The sequence below is a fragment of the Bactrocera tryoni genome, chromosome 3, assembly GCF_016617805.1.
Source record: "Bactrocera tryoni isolate S06 chromosome 3, CSIRO_BtryS06_freeze2, whole genome shotgun sequence".
NCBI classification, from domain to species: Eukaryota; Metazoa; Arthropoda; class Insecta; order Diptera; family Tephritidae; genus Bactrocera; species Bactrocera tryoni.
This window is the reverse complement of record NC_052501.1, coordinates 22,917,772-22,945,242: the sequence shown is the minus strand read 5'-3', so window position 1 is coordinate 22,945,242 and position 27,471 is coordinate 22,917,772. Positions and strand designations below refer to the sequence as shown.

General features: G+C 35.1%; 1 protein-coding gene across 1 annotated transcript in view; it reads right to left on the bottom strand.

Moving 5' to 3' along the window:
• Positions 1-1,076: 1,076 nt before the first annotated feature.
• LOC120772502 (gamma-1-syntrophin) overlaps positions 1,077-27,471 on the bottom strand; it is a 134,337-nt gene continuing 107,942 nt past the window's right edge. The window contains exons 10-12 of the mRNA XM_040101149.1: positions 15,610-15,834; positions 6,805-7,008; positions 1,077-1,387 (exon numbers count right to left, since the gene is read on the bottom strand). Coding sequence (XP_039957083.1) covers positions 1,277-1,387; positions 6,805-7,008; positions 15,610-15,834 — 540 coding nt within the window. The 3' untranslated portion in view covers positions 1,077-1,276. The remainder of the gene's footprint in view (positions 1,388-6,804; positions 7,009-15,609; positions 15,835-27,471) is intronic.

Genomic DNA, 27,471 nt, shown 5'->3' with positions numbered 1-27,471 from the left:
GTTATGCAATTTTGTATATAGTATGTAAATACAATTGTTATGAAAAAATTTAGTGTGAAAAATTATAAATAAAATGGCACACAATTTTTTTATAAACAACGTCCAATAAATTCCATAAAATTTATTAATTACGATTAGCTTTTATCTGCAAAAAAAAATTTAATTAATAATAACTTTTGGAGCGCGCCAAGTGATAATTTTGGATTTTTATACTATAAAATTTTAGAAGGTACACCACAGGAAAGTAACTGTTCGGGGCATAGAGAACATTTCAATGCTTAAATTTAACATGCAGCATATTTTTTAAAACAATATTTGACTTCAATTTACTACTGTGAATCCACTTTTTTTCAGATTCATTGATTAATTTATGTATATAAAATTCAGTAATTTTCACTCTGCACCTTATAGCTATATTTAATGGGTCTCAAAGAGCTGAAAGTAGGCAAATGGTAGAATAATTATGTCATTTCTATATAAAATTTTAGTTTTATATTAAATTTTTCTTTAAAATAACAGAGCTTTAGAAGCATTGAACCATTAATATGTACATATGTATATATAATTAAGTATTTTCATAGGATTAAACATTTGTTTGGTGCATAAGTTTTTCTTGTGCTAAACAAAATTAGAAAAGAAATTTTCCTGCGTCCGTAGAGCTGACATTATTTAACCATATTAATTACATACCTTAATTATAACAAGCTAATAGTAATGATTAACAATGACTAATAATGGGAAAAAGTTAGCGGTAACCGCTTAACTTACGCGCTTGCACCAACATTTGCTTGCCGATCGGTAGATCTCTATGAATAGAACAATCTGTGTGTGTTCTGTTAATGCATTTAGGTCTACAAGTACATATCGCATTTAAGACTTTAATGCCTTCAGACGTTTATATTCAATATGATTTATATTGTATTTTATAATTTTAGCACACACGTATTTGCCATGCTTTCAATATATTCATACTAAGTATCGTAATTGTTTTAAATATCTATAAGTGTTATATGCCAAAGTATAAGTATAAATTTTAAGCTAATTTTCTTTAATATCAGTTATAAATATTTCTCTTTCTTCATGTTTTTTGTTTTAATATTTTTTGTTTTTTTTTTTAGTTAGTTTGTAATTTTTTAAGTACCTACTTGCCGCTGGAATTGTTCAATACATAATAAATTTCCTTCTGCCACATTTGTAGCGCATTTTCGCTCAAAGTATGCGTGGCGCCACGAATTTCATCCGGGTTGTTTGTTTAGATGTTTTCAGTGCACCGATTTTAGGTTTGCTGTATAGAACTTAGAAACGCCGGATCAACTGAGGCGACTTTGGCGGTCAAAAAGGCATGCATACAAAAGAGTAAACTTTGCAGCACTTGACATTCCAGTTCCTGTTTTAAATTTAAGAGGAAATTTGTGAAGTAACTTATTTATTTGATAATATTTGAATATTTATAATAATATTTAAAGAAAAAAAGAAGATAAATGGAATAATAATATTCGTAAACCTATAATCATAAGGATTAATATCAATTAAAAGTAAGAAAAACTAAAATCGTATATACTAATAAATTTTTTTTTATACAAAGGAGTAAATGGTAAATTTTAGTTAAATTTTGATATATGGAATCTCTTTGAATGGCTTTCATCGCTGAACAAAATTTGGTTCGTCTTTCCATGATGAAATGCCAAACTATTCTTAAGGGGTTAGTAGGTTAATCTTGAGGTTTTGGCGATATTTTTTTTCATAGAAATTTTTATTCTACAGTAGAACAGTTTTCACATATCATGAGGTATATCGTAGAGTATATAAACACATTTTTTCGGAATTTTTTGATGACATCTGTTGGAGAAATGGCTAGGTGAATGAGATGCGTTTTTTCACTGGCGGACACGATTTCTCATGTTTGGATCATCAGAAACATAAAAACCCAATTTATTCCTAAAAAGTGCGTCAATGGTTATCGTCCCTACTACAATCATGAAAAAATGTTGATAAATAAGAAAGTAATTAACGTTTTTTTTTTTAATTTTTCTCCATGTTTTTTTACATAAATTTTATCATCACATTGTCAATAAATTATAAAAAGTTATAAATCTAGTAAGGACGATAGCCAGACGTTTTGTAAACATTAAAAAAGAATTAAGCAAATCGGTTGAGTGGTTCGACCGGAATCATGTCCGCCAGTTTAAAAAAGTGTGTTTTGAGAAAAACGCGTTTATAGTTTGAGGTAGTGCCAGTTGTGCATTCCGAGTGCTCCGAACGTCGAGCGGTATTATTATTTTTGGGCCTTTTTCGAAACCTTCCAATGATAAAGTGGATTTCCACATTTAATAGGCTGCGATAGCACGCTTAGGTAATAAGTTGTTCATGGGAAAGTTTGACTGGCAGAAAAAAACATATTTTAATAATGATCCATTCTTCTACAACCTAATTTTTTTAACCGTTTCTGTCCACAACAGTTTTGAAAACTAATTTTGAACAGATAAACCATTTTATTGGAAGGTAACTAAATGAATACATCTATGTTGACCAAGCTGAGTATAATCTGAATTATTTCACTAGAGTTCGGCTGTGCGTATACGCAACAAATAAGTTATCGGCCGTTTGCTCAAAAGCATTATTATTTTTGTAATTTGTGAGAGAATAGAACGATTAACGGTTAAAAATACTATTTGATTTTTAAAGTCTTTGAATTAGAAAGAATGGTTGGTTTTTTATAACGTAGCAAAATCTATATATTATAGTTAGGAAATTCGAAAATTCTTATTACGAAAATGTATCTAGATATCAATTTTTTAATAATAATCCAACGATTACCCTCCCCATACCCAACTAAGGCGAGAGACACAATCCAAATACGTTGAATACACCAAGTTATGAAAGGAAAGAGACAGCGTCGAAAATAGTCTTTTTATTTATGAAAAGTCCAATGTCCAGGAATGAAAATTAGAGACATGACAAATGTGGCGGATTTGTTCGTTTAGTTGAAATTTTGTTTTAAAATTTCTTAACAGTAAGTGTCTAAACTGCGCCGATTAGAGAGTCGGAGTATTAAATATAATTTCAAACAAGAGAAATGAACTGCAAACTGTTCAATTCAAGATTTTCACTAAGAATATTAAGTACAGCATTTCACTTTAACGTGAGTGTAGATAGACTTAAAAGTTTTTAACGACTAGTATATGGAGGTAGGCTTATCCTAGAATCTCATCGGAAGTGCCTTAAGGTGAAAAAATGAGCTTTGAACATATGTAATTTAAAATGTCAGAATGGATTTGGTAATTAGAATAACTAAAATACAGGGTCAACCAAATTTGTAAAAGGAGGCTACTAAAATTCTACGGATCTCGTAATTCCTTAGTCCAGCGTTCAACAAAATTAAGAGCAATTTTTGTTTTTAAACTTTTATTAATAAAAAGATCAAAATTAAAATAAAGGTCCATAGTAACTCCCAAATCGACCGCATGAGACCAGAAAAGTTCTAAGATTATAACACTTTGTCGAATTAGGAGAGTTTTCTTTGCTTCTTGTATTCTAAAAGGTTAAAATATAAATGAATTGGGATGGTCGTGTTTTATATATGAGACAAAAGATTAGCGAGGTAGCCCGCATAAGAGGCTTCAAAAAATCGATTTTTTTGAAGATTTTTTTTGGGAGGGAAAGAATTAATTTATTAAAGCGGAATTTCTAGGGTTTATAGTTATATATTTAAACATCATTCGCAAATTTTTTGGATACGAAATCTGTGATATTCTGCCTTTGAGCAGCAATTGCGCGATGCACCTCGTATGTGCATTTGTCAGACGGCGGGCAAGATGTAGGTCGGAAACAAAAAATTCAAAGCGGTTCATATTTTTTAATAATTTACCTTCTAGTTAAACTAAATAATTCTAAAAAAAGTGTAAAATTTAAATTAAAAAAAGTGGTTTTTGACTAAAAAGATTTTACTTTATGTTGTTTAAAAATATGTGAAAACTTGACTTTTCTTAGTTTTTTTTAGTTTAAATAGAAGATATTTGAATGACAAAGATAATAAACTTTGAACCGCCAATTAAGAAAAATCGCAAAAATGAAAAACCGAGAAATCGCGTGTCGAAGTTTTCGCTTTCTGCCCAAGCGCTATTACATCTGTTAGACGCTCTGTCAATATTTCCCTTTTTTGTTTTTATTATTTAAAATAATTTTCGGATGTAAGTGTATAAAATATATATATTATATGAGTATACTACTGTGGGCAAGAATTAGTAAGACTTTTTAATTTTAATTTCGCGCGAAACCTTATTTTTCGAAATATTTTTTTTTCTAGGTTGGTTTAACAGTCACTGATATATGTGCCCAAATGTCACATCAAAATAATCATTAGTGTTTAGTATACGCTTGTATTTCTGAAGTATATAAAGTGCATTCGAATATTTTTGCGATGAGTGAAATTATTCAACAAAGAATATCCATTCAATTTTGTACGCGGAATCAAATATCTGGTGCCGAAACTTTCAAAATGTGGGAAAAGGCCATCGGTGATAATTGTTTGCCGCGAGAGAGTGCTTTTGATAGTTAAAAATTATTTAAAGAGGGTCGAGAACGCGTTGACGATGAACCATATCCAGGACGGCCAGGTGGTATCTTTGGAATATCGGAAGGATAGTGAAAACCATTTTGAAAGATCATTTGGGCCTAAGAAAAGTTAAAGCTTGATTGGTTATGTATGTGAAATAATGCTTTCCGATTACCAGGATGTCATAAAAAGTATTTTTAGTGCCAATGAGTCTTGAATATGGTGGCAAAGGTGAGCCGAAGCCGAAAAAAGCCATGTCACAGGTTAAAAATCAAGGCAATATTGACAGTTTTCTTCGATTATGGAGTTGAGGTGCATTCTGGATTCCTTCCGACCAGCTACACTGTCAACAAAGAATATTATTTGAGTGTAATGCGTGGTTTGCGCGAAGCTATTCTTAAAAAAAAACGGAAGTTTGTACCGTCGCATATTGCATTGATTCTTCGAGACTCTTTCGCGAAATTTTCAACCAATATCATCCGGAAACCAACATAGTTGCCGAATGCAGCTTAGTGTGACTTCTGGCTATTCAGCAAATTCAAACAATCGCTCCGTTTTTACTCAATTGAAGACGTTAAACGTGAAACGCTACGCCCATTGAAGGCTATTCCGGAAATTAACTTTAACACATTTTTTTAGGATTGGAAAAAACGTTGCCACAAGTGTATTGGCGCCAAGAGAGATTACTTTCATTTAATAATTTTAAAATTATAAACAAAGTCTTACTATTTTTTGCTCACAGCAGAATATATACATAAGTTCCACAATATATACAGGATTCTATAGGCTTTAAAACGGTTTGGAGGCTTACAGACTTTAGTGGATTCACTTTATGAAAGAGACATCGTTTTACCTGCTGAGGGTGGTGGAATTAGTTTTCTTGGCTATCACTCCATAAAATTTAGGTAATAATAATCACCTGTCTAATCATCATTAATTTTTTTTCAGGAGAGAATTTCTATAACTTTTAATTATTTGGTGTACAATATCATGTGATTTAGCTTAGATAACTTACTAAAAATATATATATATATTTATAACATATATTTTATATACTTAACTATAAATCAATGAAACTCTGCTGCAGAAACTTATTTCGAATGAGTTAAATGAAAACTAGAAACAAACAAAATAGCTTAAAAATCGAACTACAACTTTTCCCCAACATATTTAAACTTTTGTTTTTTTTTACTCCATTAACCACCATATTTCCATGCACAATATGTACACTCCTATAATGAAAGCAATCAATATATGGGTCACCAAGTATCAACAACTACAAATGTACCGCATCATTGTACAACAATGAGTTTCTGCAGAAACAATTCAACATCGCTCCAACATCACCCCTCAATCTCAAATATATGTATATGAATGTTTATACTTTTAGCCTACTTCATCACATAAGCCAAATATAGTACATACTAAATCATAATGATCATAAAAACAAACTACAGCATAGCATACTTCTTTTCTGCCTAGGAGTCACTTCTCAAGAAAGTTTTTCAAAGAAAAAAAAACTTCGATATAAAACTACGCTAAAAGCAACTCTATGAAAATTGTATACAGAACGGCTACAGACTGATGGTGGGGTCGCAAGGGAATTAAAACAGTGAAAAAATTTTAAATGAGCAGCTACAAATGAACCACTCTCCGCCAATCACGTAGTGTAACTGTAGAGAACGCAATGCAAAAGGAGCAATAAACAACTACGAACTAATGCCGTTATTTCTATTCAAGAAGAAATAGTAGGCACTTCAAGAAAAACAGCGCGTAAAAACTGAAGAAACAGTATTGAAATAAAAAGCTGGAGTTATGGCAACACAACTATAGCTGCACTACCACTTCGGCGATATTGGTACTTGTTACTTATACGCCATGTCATACCTACGCTACGCTTTCAAATGCACGAAACAAAGGCAGAAGTAGACGGTACGAGTATTTGAAGGCATAGCAGAAGCAGGAAAATTGTGAAATGGTACTTCGATGCGGCTGTCACGCGGCTTTCGCGACAGTCGCCTGCTTCCCGCCACCGGTCCGCGACATTCCTGCACTTTCGCCATTGCTGAACTCATTACCATCAATCACAAGCGATATAGTGAGACAAAGTGGGAGCGGATGGTGGCAAGTTGAGGAAATATGCCGCATATACCGAACTAAGCTGTTGACTGCGCTTGGATTAGCAGTTCGTGTTGCTTGCGCGTACACATACATACTTATGTACATACACACACGCATTTTGTACTTACTTTTGTTTCAATTGCGCGCGTTTCATGATCCTGAAAATGTAGTTTTAATTTTGATTTGCCGTCATCGCTGGAACCGCGCAGTTGTGAAAATTTATATTGCCAAACGATGGCCGAGTCGGCACCTTCCGCCAGCGAGAAACCCGACTGCCAGTCCAAAGTTAGACCGCCACTCTTGCCATGATGTGAGACGGCGAAAGTTTTGCGCTGCGGCAGAAGTGTGTATAAAGCAGAAGAAAGGCATAATTAAATAATGCAAAGTTATGAATGAGGTGTGAAAAGTAGAAAAAAATTGCAATAAAGAAAATTGTAGAGTGTTGTGATAATATTATATATAATTCTTTTGTTATAAATATATATATTTGCATTACTTTATGCATTAATTTTAGTTTATATTATATAAATATAAAATAGTTTATTTTAGAAGTTTGAAATTCGATTATATACGTAATATAAAACACTCTCACACACACAGTTGCATTTAGTGTTATTAATCCGTTGTCATTCATCTCAATGAAGCCGCCATTTTGAGGTATTTCAGCGAAATGATTATGAGTTGTTGGACACTTACTCGGCTTAATTTAGAAATAATGTGACAGCCTTGTGGCAATAAACGAATCAAAAAGTTTATCCTCCTCCAAGTTGGACCAGTGGATAGTAGCTGGTTTATATATATATATATATATATATATATATGTGCGCATAAATATGTATGCACTTGTCCTTAGTTGCTAAAAAATAACTCTACTTGTAATAGCTGCCTGTGTGTATGTATTTGTGGGCGTATAACGGCAAGTAGCAATAGAGTATTATCTTGCTATTACTTCTGGCGCGGTTTAAAATGCTTTAACACCATTAATCAAGCCTTTTTAACAGCGCCTTTGTGGTGACCTAACCAGTGCGATAAAATTCAATTATTTCAGCAGCTGAAATTAATAGCTTTCTTGGGAATTTATAAATGTATGAATATAAACTGCTTGCGAAAATGGAATGCTTGCTGGCTTTCTACTTATGTGTAAGTTGCAAGCAAGGATATTTTTTGGACGTAAAATAAGTATAATCAATTCGGCTATAACCGCTCGAGTGTTGTCTACGCCAATAAAGAAGGAGAATATATATAAAGTCTGAGAAAATAATTCTTTTACATTACTCAACAAATCTGAAGGAAAAATTTGCGATTGTGGAGTATATGAGGAGTTGTCATTACGAATTTGAGTTCAAAAATTTTTCAACACATATTACTATTTTTGTCTTTTTTCTAAATGGTGGTGGTTAGACGCTTTGACTACAACACAAAACAACCTACGAGTTAGCCTATTTTTAATATCATTAGCGGTTTTAGCAACCCAAAATTAGCAGGGAACTTGCTCTAACAGCACAGTCACAAAATGACTTTAAACTAATGTTATTCTTCCAATAGATAGTGGTGATGATCTATATCGGGCGTTGTGGCTATGTGGCATTAGAAGGATACGATTTCGTATTAAAGAAGACAGTTCTCAGACAGTTTTGTGATCGCTTGACACAGTACAGTTTGAGCTTTAATATTGAAGTTAAAGAAGTATTAAGCTCTGAAAGGTTATTTGTCGAAAATAACAATGAAATAATTGACTTCGACTGTTAGACACACACTGTTTCGTTCCTCCCAGGAGTTAAACATTTTACCAAAACAGATTGACAAAAAAGAAGCTCAATATATGGGTGTTTCACAATTTCATTCCGAAATAACTGGACCGTCTGAAAGTAGCAATCGCCCAAAAGCTGCCACGCCAGGCTACTAGCCATAATCTCTGGGAGTTAATTGGAAGCATTTTATGCAAGGGGATGCATAGTCTGGACCTAGAATAAAGTGTTTATTACCTGTTTCCGTCAACTGCAAATAATTTTCTTGGAAAAATTCACACAGAAGATGTTTATGAAAATTGACGAGAGTAACTCACTAAGTATTTTCGTTTTTTAGTGCAATTTAAGCAGGATTTTTTTATTGTATAAAAAATTGTAGCGCCATAGACAAATTTAATCTTCCAGCAATCTCTCGAGTTTTCAGCAATTCTTTTGATTTTTTTGCGAATCATTTATCAGTTAGTCTATACATAAAAGCTATTAACACTTTATTGCACTTTGATTTTTAAACCTTAAAATTAAAAACGAACATATTTAAAATTTTATTTTCCACTCATTATTAAGCCGTAAAAAATAAAACTGCTTCCTTTTCGCTTCAAAGCAAGCCTCAAGTAGCTGGAATATGAAAAATGCCTTACAATTTATTAAGTTAAAATCGCCTCTCAAAGAAAGAGCTATAAGTTAATTGGCTTGCGTGTGATGTCGCACTAAGAATTACAAAGTTACTGCCTGTTATTTGCTGCTCTGCTATTTAAAGTTAAGGGTAACTGTGATTTTCCTGTAATTTGTCGTTTACACATTCCTCGTATAAATGATAACTAATCCTAATACAGAGCTAATACTATAGTTCAATTCAGAAGCTATGTTACCATTTTTGATCGGGAGCAAGATTGATTTAAATATTATTACATTTTATACAAAAATAATTGTATTAAGATAAACAATACCGAATACTCGTATGAATATTTTAGCAAAAAATATGAAATTTCATGACATTAACTACATTATGGAAGTATTGTAGTTTTGACACGAAATTTTTATTAAAAAATTTTTACTAAAAAATTTCACCTAAAAACTGTACAGCTTGCATATTCCCATCTATAGTTAATGAGCTCAACCCTAATTTGTTCTCTTACGAAACAATACAAAATCACAGTGTGAAACGTCTGGCATCCAGATAGCCCCTTTGTCAGTTACTTTGATTGTAGTTTAGCCAATTTGCATACAGCCTGCAGTTGTGTGCATTACATATCACACATACGTAGTTAAAGACACGCAACTAGTCACAACATGAAATGCTTATCGATTTCCCACAATTTTCCTACACTCCCTCCGCGTTTACGCTAACAAATCGAAGGAGCAGTGCACGCTCATATATAATTTTTTTGCATGTTCGCAAATAGTTCTTAATACTTAGTTTGCTGGTGTAGAGCTGTTAGTGCAAAAAAGTTTGGTAACTATTGGTACCTTGGCACTGCAACAAAAATGCGGCATGAACTGCGCAAAAAAAGAGAGAAAATAATTATATGTGTGTAACTGTTAAATCACCGCGTTATACCGGCGGTCATTGTACTTGGAGCAAATAAGCAGACGACGACGAGGTCCTTTGAATGCCAACAACCAGCAACAGTAACAGTAACTTTTCGGCATTGCTCGTATAAATGAGCAAGTATTTTTTGTTTAAGCATAAAAGTCCTCGAACAAGTCAGTGAGCAAGCAACAGGATGGAAAGAGTTGCGGTGACCAATGGACATTATGGCAAAGTTGTGTTGAGCAAAAGTTAAGAACCGAAAGCTCAAGGGCGGTGACGCCATGCGGCTAAGGTAGACATTCTATACAAACATATGTCTGTATGTACATACATTTGTGATCTTATGAATTTTGGGCGTGCATGCTCGTGACCACAACTTAATATGTATTAGCACATATGAGTTTTTGGTATTGTCGGCCTTGTGATTTCAGTGTCTGGACTTGGTCTCACATTGTTGTTTGCACGAAAGCTTATAATATAGCTTTATATGGCTGCTGGGAAAGGTGGACATGTTCACACATATGCTTTTGTCAAATATTATACAAGATTGTCAGACATGGTACTAGATTTACTGCTTTGTCCTTGGTAGCTGTGGCTTTGTGGGTAAAGTTAAGTAAAATGTCACGATTAAGTGTTTTTGTGCTCACTTCTTTGCCAATAATGTTATAAGTACATTTTTACACTGATTTGTGGCGAATATTCAACGGTATTTACTTCAGTTGTAGGTGTCATATAGTTTTGGTTCAAAATGTTTTTATTTTTAGGAGTTTGCTGATTTTTTTTTGATCTAGATTTGAAGATTTGATTATAGTTTGACTAATCTTTCTTGGGTTTTTATTTTCAAATAATTTCCAGCCGGGTTATGGTGAACACCGCATATTGTTTTTTCTCAAGACGTTCTGGGGGAAGCTCTGTTACGGGCTTATGCTTCAATATTTCTGCATGAAAAAGTTACCCTATATTGTCAAAAGTGTGCTCAATAATGTACAAAAGGTTGGAATAAAATTACTCAATCCAGATTTAAGAAATAAATTCGCAAAAACAGTATTTTTTACCTTGAAAGCCCAACCTCTCCCTTAATAATGAATAAAGTAAGGGAGGTATAATTCTGAAAGGAAGCGACACTTTATATTTCTGATATTTTCTGGTATCAACAAAACTATTTATTTAAAAATAATTTGACCGATATGTAAGGTATGAAGTCAATCGAAAGTTTGAAAATCTTTTTATTAGGTAAAAAATCAATCATACGCACTGAGGACCTCATATTCGGTATATGATAGTTATTTCCAGATTTTATGCAAATTTGTCTATTTTTCAAATATATGAAAAAATTGGTAGATGAAAGTATCTCCAACAAGTTTGGTTGAAATTCAAACAAATACGGACTAAGCTTTTCGAGTTATCATAATTCAATTAAGAGAGATTAAACAATTTAATTACATAAAAAATAATTTAATGTTTCAGTAGAATTTGGAATATACGGATAAACATAAGGAAAGATATCGCAACTGTGTATATTGAAGAAATTGGATTCTCGGATATGTGTTTCCACCTTACCAGTACTCGTATAGACAATTGACTGAATGAAATATTTCTTAAAAAGAAATACGACGACGAGGTCGACGAGGGATATATGGACTAGGAAGAGCTGCTAGAGAAAAGGTGCGGGTCGAAGCTAGGAGCTAGGGTAGTTGGAGGGTCTTCTATTGGAATCTATCGGTCAGTCCTAGCTTTACGCTACCGGATCACTGTAGTATCTTTCAAATGAAGGCGGCTGCTATTAAAGAAGCTGTAGTGGTGAGCATTCACTCCCACAGCAGAGCGGGTGGCAATATGGTACTAGCATTAAGTATCTAACTTCACTAAATGTAACAACAAGCTATTTCTTGATCAGATTCGTTTGAAGGGGAACGAGTTGTATTCCTGTTATCATCTTGCCTTGTAGAACTGGACCTATGAGACGTGCATGTGGTTAGCAGGTGTTGGTTGACGACCAGCCTCTGTGTGACTGCGAATCTACTGAAATACTTACACTCTGCCAAGTTTATCTTGTCGCAATCGGAAAAGTTCTTGGTGGACATTATACAATAATAATTTATGCTGTACGGTTAAAAATACAGCCGGAAGTTGTATGGAAGAAGGTGAGGTGAACTAGGTACTTTATCCTCCCTTTTCCAGCTTTTACAAGACTGAGGTTTAAAAATTTTGGCAGTCATACCTTCGGCAAACAGGAACAGACATTAACGCCTCAACAAATTTGTTATAGGCTCAGAGTGCTTTACTCATCTATCAGGGTTTTTAGAATCAATTTTATAAGAGTTGTAGGTACTACAATGAACCGTGTTAGGTACGAGCATTTAAGCTAACCTACACCTTCGGCCACAAAATTTAGGTACAATAAAGTGTAGGCTTTTTTAATATTATAATCTATTAGAAAAGCCAGAAATATTTTGTCAATCATACCTTAATACTTAAATCCAATTTTGTTCCCCCTCCATTATTCTCTGCAAAAGTGTTGCCAGAAAATTGCATTAAAAATATGAAATATGAAAGTCACCCAAAACAAATAGTGTCCTCTTGTCATTGAATGGCAAGTGGTCTGCACTTAAGTGCCGCCTCGAGAGCTGCAGCTGTATGTGTGTGTCAACGGTCAATTGCCTTCATAAATGCAAGTGAATTGCATCAATAAATTGTGTCTAGTCTTGTTGGAATCTGTCTTTACTTGTTGCATGCTACAGCTGTTACAGTTGAGGTTGGTTTAGTAACTATTTGACGCTCTATCAATAAGATTTGAGGAAAAGTCGAAATATTATTTATTTATATAATTTTTTATATTGGCTTAATGAATTAATAGCGCGTTTCTCATAGGCGATTATTATTTTTCGAAAACAGAAAAAAATAACAGACAGCCTGGCGAATGACTCTAATTTCATGTTTGATTAAATAATCAATCACAATGATGCTGGCATCACATTCAGGCTTTTTGGCACGAGTCTAGCATTGACTCGCTTCATACCGAAAGCATTAACCAAAATCTGTAGAGCCGTTCCATAAGAGATTTTGACATCGCCTGCTATCTTTCTGATGCTAACACGTCAGCTTTCAACTATTGCTTCTTTATCTTTTTCGATAAAGTCGTAGGTAACAGAGATGCCCAACTCGTGTAGGAAAGTTTTCGATCATTTCACGACCTTTTCTAAATTTCGTAGCCGCAATTCCAAATGTGAGGAAAAAATATTTATTTATGAATTCAGTTTGCGAGCTTGAACTATGCAGTTAGTTTAGGTAAGGTTAATCTGGTAGGCTAATTAGCCATGCATACCTGCGCTTGACGCAAATTTTAACAGACTCTGCGGTCTGATTATCAATACCTCCTCCAGTGTATCATACCTCAGATGCTTACAGCGTAGTCTGGCCGACACCAGACAAGTACACAAAAGATGCTCCATTGTTTCCCTGGTGCCCTGCTCTAGACATTTTCTGCAGGCTTATCGATCTGTCAGCCCATTCTGCAGCGTTTGTTCCACGAGTCGGGGACCACTTATTATTTCTATCATGTTCCTACAATCTCTTCTATCGAGTGCCAATATGAATTTTTATATACTTCCGATCTACCATTTTGCACATAATTTTTTCAGTTTTGCACCTAAATAGCTCGTTTCATTGGGTTGTGATTTTCTTTACCCTGCTTCTGTCGAGATCATCATATAGAAAATCCATGGGTTTTCCAATGCTGATCACGTTTTCGGATGTTAGCCATTCTTGGCAATCTCGCCCACTAATTCATTGCCCTCGATGACTTTGTGGCCTGGCACCCAGTAGAAGTGAAGCTGCTTGCTTTTGGCAACACTTTCTACTACTGCCTTGCTTCCTTAGGCACTTCTGGCCAATATGCGATATGAGGTCATTGTCTTGATTGCTGTTTGCCTGTCTACGTAGATGTGGACTCTGGAATTGCATGTAGGTGCATTAGAGACCTGCTCCGCGGCTTTCATAATAGCAAAGACCTCAGCTTGAAACATACTGCAGTGGGCCGGCAACTTAAAAGGTTGTTTTATGCCTAACTCTGCACAGTATATTCCCGCACCAACTCCATTGCCCACTTTCGAGCCATCCGTATAGATGCTTAGAGTGTTACGCATAGCTAACATAACTTTATGCCAACCATATTTTTCTATGTTTACTTTGAACCTTATTTCCCAGTTGAAAAGTGAGATCATGTAGTCTTTGTTTACCCAACCGCCATTACCCACCGAGCTATCCCCGAAGGTTCTATATGTTAATTCTCCTGCAGCCAGTAGTCGCCCCGCCGAACTGGCGGATCAGTTTTCAGTGAAGAGGTCTATCTGTTCAGTACGAGTTCAAAAGCCGCCGTTGGAGTTGTTATAAAGCACCTGTTATACACAGCACAGCGAGCCTCTGAACCCTTTCCATTGGCTTTCGAGAGATGGATTTCCGTACGCCTGTCCACCATACTACTGCACCGTAGACCAGAATTGCTCATACAATAGCAGTGTAGCACCAGTGCATGAGAGAGTGAGAGAGCCCCCAGGTTGTGCCGAGCATCTGCCTACAAACATATAAAGCTTTGCTGGCTTCCTCACTCCTTCTTCCATGTTGTCCTCCCACAGCAGTTTGCTGGCTGATTCTCAAAGCCAAACGTTTTCGTTCCAACTTTTGAAAATCCTGGAGTGTCCTAACCCTTTAAATATGTTTTTAATGACTACAAAGCGACATAAAATATGTCACACCGTCTGCTATTGGAAAGGAAGTATATTAAAGTATGCTGTATTCCCCTGAAAAATATCGTTGATATAAAGTACGTACAAGGACTCCTCAGACTTTAAAGACTTTATTGGCTATCGATTCGAATATCGATTTCTATCCAAATTGCTCCATGCGTCCTAACAATACTTATTTACTGGCATTCATGCAATGTTACGGTATCCTGACCTTACTTCAACGAAAAGCGTGAACAAATCACGTCTCATAATTTACAAACACACAGTCAAAGAACCTTACATAACGCTTGTGCGTGGCAAAGCTAAGGAACATTGTGTACAAGTTGTAAAGAAAATAATGCCGAGTACGCAAAATAACCAGATTATTAACAAAACTTCGTAGACAAGGTTAAGTTGCTACTAATTGCGGGACAACATGCAAAATGCCACAACGACAATGATGCGTTTCTGCCTGGAGCCTCGGTTGTTCAAGTGACTGACGCCCGGTAATTGCACTAATGGCCAGGACACATACAAAGACAACGCAACGGCAACTACGCGTGCAACTCATTCATGCCACAAATATACATACAAACAAATAGACGAGCATATTTGGCGACCGCCGTGTGTTTTCGGCACATTTAAGTGCTCACACAACCGCAATTGTGTGCCGAGAATTGTGTGTGGAATTTTGTTGGTCGCTTGCAACTTGCGGAGAAATGTGGCATGTAATGGAATAACCGTAATAACCGTAAAATGTAAAATTGTCTCATTTGTTCAAGCGGTTGTGTATAAATGGCATTTAAGTGGCTATATTAAAACTAAATCGTTTTTACGCAAATAACTCACACACACACACATGCATATATTTACACACATTCATATATGTATATTATATTACATATATACAAAATTATTGAAAAAACTTACGCCCAATTTAATTACGCTCGTCACTATGGCCGCATTCCAGCTATTTTCGATGCGTAGCAGCTCCTGACGCGTCTCGACGCTCAGATAACGTGGCTCATGACCGGAACTCTGCAACAGAAAGCAATGCTGACGACTATCCACCGTTTCCGATTCCTTTACGACACGAAACATCGTCTGATAGACTTTGTAGGCCACCAGTGCCTTCGACAAACCGGCGACATTTAACTGTAAATGGAAGCGGCGTGTAAAAGTAAAGCGAAAATTTGTTAAAATTTGTGAAGGATCATTTTGCAAGAAAGAAAATAAAGACACACAAAGAAAGTAGGCAAGAAATCAGCACATTCAACTAATAAATTAGCAACGGCGCATTAAATGACGGGCCGAGCAACAATGGAAATTATTGCCAGCGCTCAGCCATTCATTTACCCACATCTAATTTGCTTTGCACCGAAACACATTTCGCCCTCTCAAGATAACTATTTTCATTTTATCTCTGCCTAAAAATGTGCCGGAAGGTCCGCAGTGATGTGGCGCTAAAAGCGGAAATTGCATTTGGAATTGATTGAAATGTCGGCTTGACTTAATTTGGCGCAAACAATTGGCTAAAATAAAGTGGAGAAAGAAACGTGTATATGCTTAGCGAAGCAAACCTACAACCGCTAAATGATCATTTTCGAGAGCTTTGTTGCTTCAATAAGCTCTGCAGAGTCTTGTTATGATTATTGCTTTACATTTTCTACTTTATTATTGAGCAAAGTTTCAAGCATTTATATATTTAATTGCATCGATTGCTGCCCTATTTATTTTATCGTAATACGGTTGGTATATTATGGCAGAACCTTGAGAAAAAATGGACTTTAATGGATTTAAAAAATCGCACAGTGAGGCAACGATGCTTAAAAACAGTGAAAAAAAACATTAAAAAATCTCACAAATTGTCGAATTAATCTTTGATGGAGATTATTTTCATTTCAAGACATCCTCGCATATTTTTTGGAATGGAACAAATTAGACACATTTTTTATAACAATTTTAAAAATTATTATTTTTCTGTTTTTTAATTCGTAATTTTTATATACATTTCAGAACTTCTTTGCTAATAGTGTATGTTTGTAACAATAAAAATTTCTAATAAAATATTCAATATTTTATATGAGAAAAAAATTGTTGCAAAAGGCTGTTTTTACCTGAGAAAACCTATGTAACCGCTTAAAGTAAATATAACAGGGCACTGGCCTTTAGGATAGATAGCAAGCGGTAAATATAAGTGTGGCATATTAAAATATTTGCCGCAGCTTGAAAGCTAGATAAGGATTTCAACTTTTTCTGAGAACGTGCAGCTATATGTATTACCGAACCGACAGAGAATACCTGGAACTCATCAAGCACCAAACCTTGAATGGCTGCCTGCGAAAAGCGTAACTGATATATGTAAGTAATAAGTGTAGGTCAACAAAAGGCACAACTAATATAAAAAGTTTCATTGAGACCACATAATGGTTTGAGCGAAACGATGCATAGAGATAACAAGATTATAAAGGTCTTGCAATAGTGCAAAGAAATGGCATATCCAGCGCTATTTGAGCCACAGATGGCTGCACACCTACCTAACTACTTATCTACTAGAGTTTCTAGCAATCGTAACAGATTTTTGGAACCGAGTTAACAAGAATGTATAGGTCTATATGAGATAGCGAGATCTTTCGCTATGATTCTAATGCTAGTAAAATGTTTTTCGAATATAATTGCTTAAGTTTATTTATACTACTGAGGTAATAAATATAGCGAGGTTCAAAATGAACACAATTTCCTGAGTCTTATAACAATGGAGGGTGTTTTATGCCAGAAAAATAGTAAGCTTGAATCAGCCATCACCTCTTTATTGTTTCAGTTTTAATAAGAAACTTTGCTTTCATTGGGGATAATCTGAAGTCGTCAGACTCCAGCTAGAGATTTACGATAGTAGAATATAGCAGATCAACTGACTTAGCCTGAACCGAGTAAGTTCGAGATGACTATGAACAACAAATGCAATGGATACTTACTCCTTATTATTGATTTATTCCAAGGGGCTGCAATCAATCGTATTTTTCTTAAAATTTATGTTATTATAAGATTGGGCCTCCTAAATTATTAACATGGATTTAAAAGTACCGACAAATAGTATTTCTTCTAAACACTAAAGCGCAAATCTAGGCAATTTATACTGAAAGTAAAGAAAAAGTAATAAATCTCCTTCGTCTCAGGCTTTACTAAATATGTATTTGAGTGCAAACAATTAAATTTTTTTATGAAAAGTTGTCTCGTGAAATGAAAAATTTTTCCATATCTAATTATTCAATTTTATTATCAAAATAATCGTTCTCCAATTACAACGTTTCGTGTGCTTCTGCCATTTTATGGTCGTAATAATCTTCCAACTGTGTTCGCTAGATCGATGAATGTTGTCAATCTGGTTCTAACAAGACAGCGTTTTGTGCCACACAGCTCGTTCAACAACTGAATTATTGCAAGAAAAGTTTGGAGATTCGATTATTTAAAAAAAATAGTTACACTGAATGGGCAACAAGAAGTTGTGATTTAACACCATTAGACTCCTCATTGTGGGATTATTTGAAGTCATTGGACTTTAGAAATAAACCAGACTCCCTTCAAGCTTAAGGAGTCAATATTAAATGTGTTATTCTTATTCTTCTTTATGACTTAATCCCTCGACGACACTTAAGAGAGATTGTCTTACAGATATCTTGAATTTATTTGCCAATTTTTGAGTTTATTCTTGGTATTTTTCTTCTTCATAACTAGTTTATATAGTAAAATAAGTGCGTTATGTATATAAATGTTGTATCCAAAATATGCTGGCATATCACTACATCGCCTTTTTTTATATATATTTTAACTCTCTACATCAGTAAAGTGAAACACTGTAGCCTTGGCCACAGCAATTTCGTAGCATCAACATTTCCGTTCGCCTTGAATCAACAACGTTCATTGCATTGCTGCAAAGCCACAGCATAAAATACGATTTTTATCTATATAGTATGAGTGCTTGGAGAAAATTTTGCGCACAAAATATTTCCATGCAGCATAATTTTTTGCTATCACCAACATAACGCTGTACTCAGGATATGCTAAAAGGAAATGCGATTTTCAATTTCAACTTATTTTTGTGCACTTCTTTGTGGTTAGTTTTTTCAGCTTTATTATTTATGTATTTATTTATTTTTTATGTTTTCTCGTGGCTAGCACTGCACCGAGAGCTTCAAATTGGCTTACATACACAAGCACAGCCATGCAAGTATATGGGACTGCATATTTTTTTGTTTAGCAATGATTTTCTTTGCAATCATTGCTTATTTGCCTGTGCTGGCGTTTTTGCCATTGCAATACAATTGCACAATTGCACGTTCCAACTCGAGTTGCGGTGAGTTACTTGGCGCCTGTTGGCTGTCGGCTTGGATGTTTGTATGTATGCCAATATTTATGTGGGTAGTTGCTAATATATTTTCCTCTGTCTGCTGCTTTTACTTTGAGGTTTTTAAAAACAAGTTCATTTTGTTGCTTTAAGCTACAGCGCTTGCTTATGTGCGCATATATGGTAAGTAGTCACATGTGCAACTCATTCACTTCCAAGCCCACGTGGCGTATACGTGACATATGTCAGTGTAGTAATCTTGTTGTCGGCTTTGTGCTGGACGTGCGTACAAAAATTTTCTTCATTGCAATTCTATGTTGCTTTGGTGCATTATTGCATTAAATCTTAAGAGTACTAGCCATAACGAGAAAGCTTTTGTGTATGTGTAGGGGTAAGTGTATTAGGGACATGAATTTTAAATACTTTTGGAAGTTCAGAATATGAACGAAAGCTTATTGGTTAATTAAGTGGTAAACATTACATATTATAAGTAATGTTACATATATGTTATTTATGATCAGTCTTCGTAATGTTTTTACAATTTGATTATATTTTGAATAGCTTTGACTTCAGCAAAACCATTTTCGAACTGCAGCAATGATCCTATAAATTTTGGTTTTTATAAATTTTCTTTATATTATGTTTAAAAATCCATTATATAAAATGTTGTATTCATAATTTTACATCTATAATAAGGTTTTGGTATCCTAGTATCTCTAGGATCCTAGAAAAAACCAGTAATAACATCATAATGAAAAACTATTTCAAGTTGACCACACATACTTTTAACCAAAATTTCGGAAGAAGAATTCTGGGCATTTAAATGAAATTTTTGAGAAATTCTGCTTGGAATCGTAATGATGTATCATGCTCCGGACAACTTAAGAATTTTATAGTAATTTAATAATATTAATCATTATGCTTTATTTTAAAATTATATCCAATGACATTTCCGAAGCATTATGAAAACCATCCATATCTACGTTAAATTTCGCGAATAGAGTTGCCACCTATCGTTAAAGTCATATTAAAGCAAAATTGTGTTTTACATTATATTCAGAAAGTCTTCCGAAAAGCATTCGAAAAACCATTAATATCGTGGTTAAATTTTCCGACTAGAGTTGCCACCTGTCGTAAAAGTCATATTAAATCCAAATTTTATTTTAAATTATACTGTGAAAACCTTTTGAAAACTAATTTGAAAAAGCATTAATTTATAGATTTTAAAACTAATTGCGAGTACAGTTGCCAACTTATCAAAAGAACTTAAACTGAACAAAACATTTATAGCAACGGGCCTGTCAAACTAAGACATTTTTGTTAGTTATACGGAAAGCTTTTGAGAAGCTTTTACCACACACATTCTACAAACGAAAATTATTATCATTTGGGAAGTTATTTTATTAAAAAAAATTATTTATTTTCTTTTGTTTTGTCGTATGTTATGCGACTTAAGGCAACCAAGACTGCTCTTAAAGCTATTTACATATTGTGAAAATCGTTTTCTTACAAAAATGGAAATATGAATTTTTTATTTCGAAGATTTCATGTGTTTGAGTAAATAATTCAAAGTTAATATTTTTAAAAACAAACAGTTGGTTCGAGTTACTTCTTAAAATCTCCTTCCACTTCTTCAACTAGAGAAAACAATTGAGACTGCCTTTCCAAGCTGAACAAGTGGTTCACTTATAAAATACTTATCGATTATATGGAAATAAAGTTTAAAATTATTTAAGCTTTTAAATTACAAATGCTTAAAGAGTTATTTTAGGTAAAGAAAAAATTGAATATTGAAAAAGCAAAGAATCCACATTAGCCACTTTTATATGTTTGAATATGTACTAGTCTTTAATAATAATGTTATAAATAACAAACTAGCTTCCCTTACACCAAGCCAAAAAGCTTTTTAAAATGTTTGACGTCATGTGAAAACTTTCGTCAAAAATAATATAAGTCAATAAGTATGTACATACGTATGTCAGATTTCATCTTCAGGATTCGAAATTTGTATAAAATATTTTAATTTTTTACCACACATCCGATATTCTGTAGAATTTTTCAGTATCTGTAGTTGAAGGTTGCTGAAATTGTTGTTGTTGTCTTACGTATGAATTTATAAACTTATAATAGCAAAGTTTTACACCAATCTCTTTCATCAATAAACTTTCGAAGTTCGCATTACGAGGAAGGTAAATTGAGTAATCCTAAATTTCAACCATTTAGCACTTTGTTTTTGAAGGGAGACAAAAATAAAGGAAAAGTCAAAATCACCGATTTACTGCGTATTTGGCATTTTAAATCCAATTTGATGGATCATCTACTACTTAACACAAGCAGCATTGTAAAATACGCGGCACCGGCACAAATATATAGACTATGTATACTATACTCTAAGTATTTATACATGTACATATGCCAACTGTTTTCAACAAAAAAATATCGATTTTCTACTACTTGGAATACAGGCCATCAATTTTGAGGACAGTTGTCATTTCTCGAAAAATAAATGTTCCTAAATTGTTCAACAATAGGCCAAGTTGTCAATACTTATTGCCTCAAGACCTGAAAAGCAATCAGTAATGCGAGAAAAATTTGTATTGACAGCAATGAAAGAGATGCTATCAGTAAATTTGGTGAGTAGATTACAAAGGGACCAAATGACAGCAGCCATAGTTGATGGCGGCGCGACACGAATGCGACAAGCTTGTAATCCTCGCAAAGTGAATGGATGATAAAGTAAGAATATGGATTGGAAAATAAGGTAACGCTATTAAACTAAGACCAAAATACAAGTAAAACTGTCTGTCAGTTAAAATGTGACATGATGTAAAATTCTGACAGCGGGCACAAGCAAAAATATAGGTCTGTTATACAGAGTGGATGGCTGTAAAAGGTGGTTCAGATAGATTTGAAATTTTGAAATTTCCTCGAAATCTATAGTCGTTTGTATTATGAAAATTTCAAACGCATTTTTAACTATTTTCAACCGTATCATTCTTTTTATTGATCCAGTTAGCAGCTGTGGAGAACACATTTCGAAGAGTAGTAGCAATGTTCTCTTTTTTTAAATATCATTGGTTTTTCAAGGCTGCTTTATATTTGTAAGTTTCTCTGTTCTTCTATCAATAACCCGAAGCAAGCATGGTCAAGCATGTAGGAGTGAAGAAAACGCCTTGAAAAATATTTTTTCTAGACTTCATTTTACTCAAAATTTATTCCGGCTAGTAATTTTTTCAAGCTTCTGGTCGCACGCCTCGAGTAACCTGTAGAATACGGTGAAGTAGATCCCAACCTAATTCGGTGAAAGTGTTGCGTGCTATGTCATGGTGGAAAAGCACTTTGTTCCTCCCAGATGGAATCAGCTTTCCTGTCGTCTAATCTGCAAATAATTTATGGTAATAGTGAACATAATAGAGCTCTGGCTCATTTTGTCATTCTTCAGGTACAGATCACATGGTGTTCGTTTTTCTTCAGAGAAGGCTCGCCGGTAAGATAAACTGATTGTTCTTTAATCTGATGTGCATCAGTGTTCCTGCGTTTACTCTACGGCCACGAAATGACCTCCTTCGAATTGCACTCAAACAGCATGAACACATCAGAGTGTTGGCAATTTGTATTGTGACTATGTTTCTTGAACGGAGACACGAACGCGGCACTCATCAGCCGACAGCTATGTATCTCATGCTCAATATTTCATTTAGGACATGATCCAAGCGATCCTTTGAGATGTTTGCGTTCTCAGTTCTGTTATCTCGCGTTCCAAATATTGACGTGCATATAAAAGTCGTTAAACTAATATTGACTGACTCAATCGAAGGAGAAGAGTCATCGTATACAGAGCTCTTTGAGTTCACTGCGGGGTTTCTTATCCGTAAAAAATAAGTGAATCGACAGTTGTTCTTATATAATTTTTCTAAGGTCCGCGAATTATTCCCGTCCTGCTATATGCGACAGAGGCGTGTACGATGACAACATCTGATGAGTCGACGTTACGAGTTTTCGAGAGAAAGGTTCTTCGGAAGATTTATGGTCCCCTTTGGCCACGGCGAATGCCGCATTTCTTGGAATGATGAGCTGTATGAGATGTACGACGACACTGACATAATCCAGCGAATTAATAGATTAATTATTCGAAGCAGTACCCGCCGGGGGATGGATAGGAAGAGGAAGACCTCCACTCGCGCGCTGTTGTTAACTTGGCTATAACCGCGTAAGCGCTGCCTACGCCAGTAAAGAAGTATAAAGTCCGCGAATGTGTCTGTTCTCAAAACAAAACTACGATTCGGAAATTTTGAGAGTAGCCGTCTACGAGATTTCAATACACAAAGGTATTATAATTATTGGACTTCTAACTACTTTAAATTTATATACGATTTGTACTAGCGGTTCGATCCAAAGACCTTAAAATGACTTACACCGAAGAAAGGTATAGGATATGAGATTAAGACATGAATGACGTGTTGTTGACAGGTTAGTTGGTTGAAAAGGACCAGACCTCAGTCCATCATTAACCCCAGTGTACACCGGGCTGGCAATAAAATAAAACCTTATCCAATAGATTTAATAAAAAACTGATTTTTTCCAACTCACCTTCCCATTGCCTCTGAAGTTGTAGCATTGGGAGCCGTGAAATATATCCCACATCAGACTGAAGTCTGGGCATCCGAAAAGTTAACGTAGTACCCTGAGATGAACCCTACAATATTACCAAATTCACTTTGGTCTAGAAGTAGAAGCTGCATGGTCTCTCCACCATCAACACTCCCGCAAAGTAAACTTGTGGTATACTCTATGTTGCTAGTGTTCTACGACTTATGTGTTTGTCTAATATCAATTTTCTTACAAATTCTTGAAGGAGCTAAACACTCTGGAGCAACTTAAAGTATTTGTAAGTATTTGTATTTCCCGCTGCCATTGAGTGGGCCAACATGTCTCTCTTTTCATTTTCTTCCACTACTGTATGACTGGTATCCAGATGATATTAACCGAGTTACCTGCTTGCGTAACCTCATCGCGTAAGACTTAGTATTGAAGCTTCGTATACTCTTAAGTGCCGCTGGCTGTCCACTAGAAGGTTATGAACTTGTTGTTTAGTGTACAAGCCCACTTGAAATCGTGTTTTAGAAATAATGGAAATTCTTTTTCTCTAAAATAAGCCAACAAAAAGCCGAAAAAATAATATTTTATCATTTATATGAATTAATAAAAAAGGATCCGATCTATGGACCACCCTTTGCGCAAAAAGCTGCAAATGGCACATATTTGCGAAGGCAGATGTTAAATATACGCATTTAACCCCACTGCGGCAAAACCATGAAGAATCAATGGCACGCAGGTGACAGTCGGTACACATGTACATAAATAACTACCTCCAATTTTACGCCGACAAAGCCCATGACGTTGATAGACACACATCCAGATATATGCAAATATATATAGATGTGTGTATATGAGGCATAAATAAGTACAACGTGCGTGATTGATGTTGATACTCGTATTACTGGCGCGTCGGAGGCCATTCACCGATATGTAAATATACACAGTTCATGACACGCAGCTGTGCGAAATGCCGAAACATTGAAACACCAAAAAGGTGCAACTGTATGTGCGCAAATATATGCATGCAGGTATATCGGTATTTAAAAAGCCAGACAAAAGGTGTGCGTGTGGGCTCTCAGGTGGTAGATGAAGGTGTACAAAAAAATTTGCATGTAACATACTTGTCGAAATAAAGGAAACCGCAAAGCAAATCAAAAATAAGCCAAATTACATACATACATGCATGCATAGTATGGAACATATGGTAGGCTCTTGTGCAACAATGTCGAGAATTTAATTGAAAACAAAGCAATTTTTGTTTTTTTTTTGCAAAATAAATTCGATCGATTTTTCGAAAATATGCTGATGTTGCTGCTGCTGCGTGTAACGTGTGGCGTGAACAAATATTTGCGTGTACACACTTTGTTATAAATAAATTAAGCAAACACGTTATTTTAAACACATGTGTAATGTATGTATGTATCGGTGATTGAAGTGTGTGACTAATAACTAAAAATAACTCATGCGATTAATTTAAATTAAGCGGGTTGATAAAGTAATACAACGCTGTTTTAAATTAATGCAGCATTTCGGCTACTAACGGGTTTTTCAATTAGGGCGCTACAAAAGTAGCGAAATCGATTTCGTTTGCATGGCCACCACGGGCACGCTTGCAGAAGTCCAGACGCTTAGTCCAATTTTCGACGGCTTTCAAGCATAAATCGGCCGACACTGCTGCAATTTCACGTTCGAAATTCGTACGAAGTTTGTTCGTTGCGACGCAGGAAATAGTCTAACGCCGTCAAATTGCACGACCAAGGCGGCCAATTGACTGGGTCATTTCGTGAGATATTACGTACACCAAACTTGGTTTCCAATAAATAGATTGTGATATTCGCTGGGTGGCTTGTGGCGCCATCCTGTTGGAGCCACATATTGTCCAAGTCCATATTATCCAATTCGAGCCAAAAATATATGGTTATCATTAAGCGGTAGCGATTCCAATTCAGGGTGCCGGTTTTGATCATCATGGAAGAAGTACGGCCCAATGACGCCGCCAGCCTATAAACCGCACCAAACAGTATTTTTTTCGGGATGAAATGGTGACTCATGGAGTACGCGTGGATTGTTGCCTGTACCAATAAGACATATTGTGCTTTTAACGAAGTCATTCAGCCAAAAATGCCTAATCGCTGAAGATGATTTTTCAATGAAAATCCGGATCATTTTCAAGTTGCTGGTCAGCTCATACGATGATTCTGGTGATCAAGCGGCTTCAGTTCTTGCGTCAATTTCATCTTGTAAGTATGTAGGCCAAGAAATTTTCGCAAAATTTTCCCCACCGACGATCACAGAGATGCCCAACGCTTGTGAACGACTAGTGAGAGACTAATTTGGTTCTTTCTCAATTGATGCGCTAGCGGCATCAGTATTCTCGACACTGCGGTCACTGGCACGGTAACATTTTGTACGCTGAATTATTGATCTGTCAGGACGATTGTGACGACCATAAATTTGATGTAGTGCTGTAAAGTTGAGGCCACAGACTCCGAATTTCGGTAGTAAATTTTAGTAAAATCGACTCGTTCTTGGATCATATATTCTTCCATGATGAAATGGCAAACCTTTTTGAAGAGAAATGTCAAAAGAGCGGAGAAAAGATTGCCGTCATGTGCTGTCCCTATCGGTCTACTTTTGTAGCGTCCCTATTAAAAACCCGTTATAAATGGCTTAGTGACAAAAAATAATATTCATGAATTTTTATCAATAATACAAATTTTTAACTTACATTTCATACACAAAGACGTCCTGAGAGTAAGGAACAAAACCCATATAATTTAATGTTAAGCCAAGAGCTTAGTCTTATTATAAAGATAAGATAGATATTGATAGATTTGCCATTTTTTAAAAAAATTATTTCGGGCAAGTGACCGCCACGGCTGGATTGAATAAGTTCTAGCCTACAGGACCAATTTTTGATCACCCTTTGCAGCATAAGGGTCCGAATGTCAAACGTCTCGGGCTTATCTGCGTAGACAAGCGATTTTGCATAACCCTACAAAAAATAGTCCAGCAGTGTTAAATCACACAATCTTATTGGTGATGGCACAGGTTAACGACGAAAAATAATGCGCTCTCAAAAGTTTTCAGCAATATCTATTGATTGTTTAGATGGGAGTTAGGCATGTAGCCATTTTGAATACAAAAGTCGGCCACATCAACAGCCTGCAATTCAGGAACGAAAAAGTCACTAGTCTTGGCTCATTGACTGTAAAACTATGGCCGGCTCTATTTTTGAAGCATGACTGAGGATAAGGGATCCAAGATACTTCAACTTAGCCTTGCAAAAGGTACATAATTAGAAAGAAAAATATTTGCGGCTGATTTTCCAACTATTTTTTGGACAACTTTGATTATTAACGTTAAGCAAGAATTGTAACCTCGAAGTATAGATGCCTATTAGGCAATATTCTCTTAGAACATTTACAACTAGGAAAATATTAATTTTGCTTTGAGTAAATAGTAGCATAGGCTTGTTACGTTCCTTTTTGGTGCTGAAGGGATAGAGCTGCATGATAACAACAGAGCTCCGATCTGTTAGTTGACATCTCTAAGTCTATCCTATGGCCACATACCAATAACACTTTCATGAAGTATTAATATATATAATTATAGTTCAATACAATGGATATTGATGCCTTGGTTGCACAATCAGTAAAGATTCACTAAAGTAAAATTTCTCTCCCTAGTCCTTTTTACTATCGGCGTATATATAAAATAGCATAGCTTGAACTTAAGGGGTTATATACCTTATTTGTCGAAGAAAAAAAGAAAGTTTGGATTTTGTTTAGGTATGTAGCAATTACTTCATTACACGAATGTTTTTATTTTTTGATAGTACACTTTAT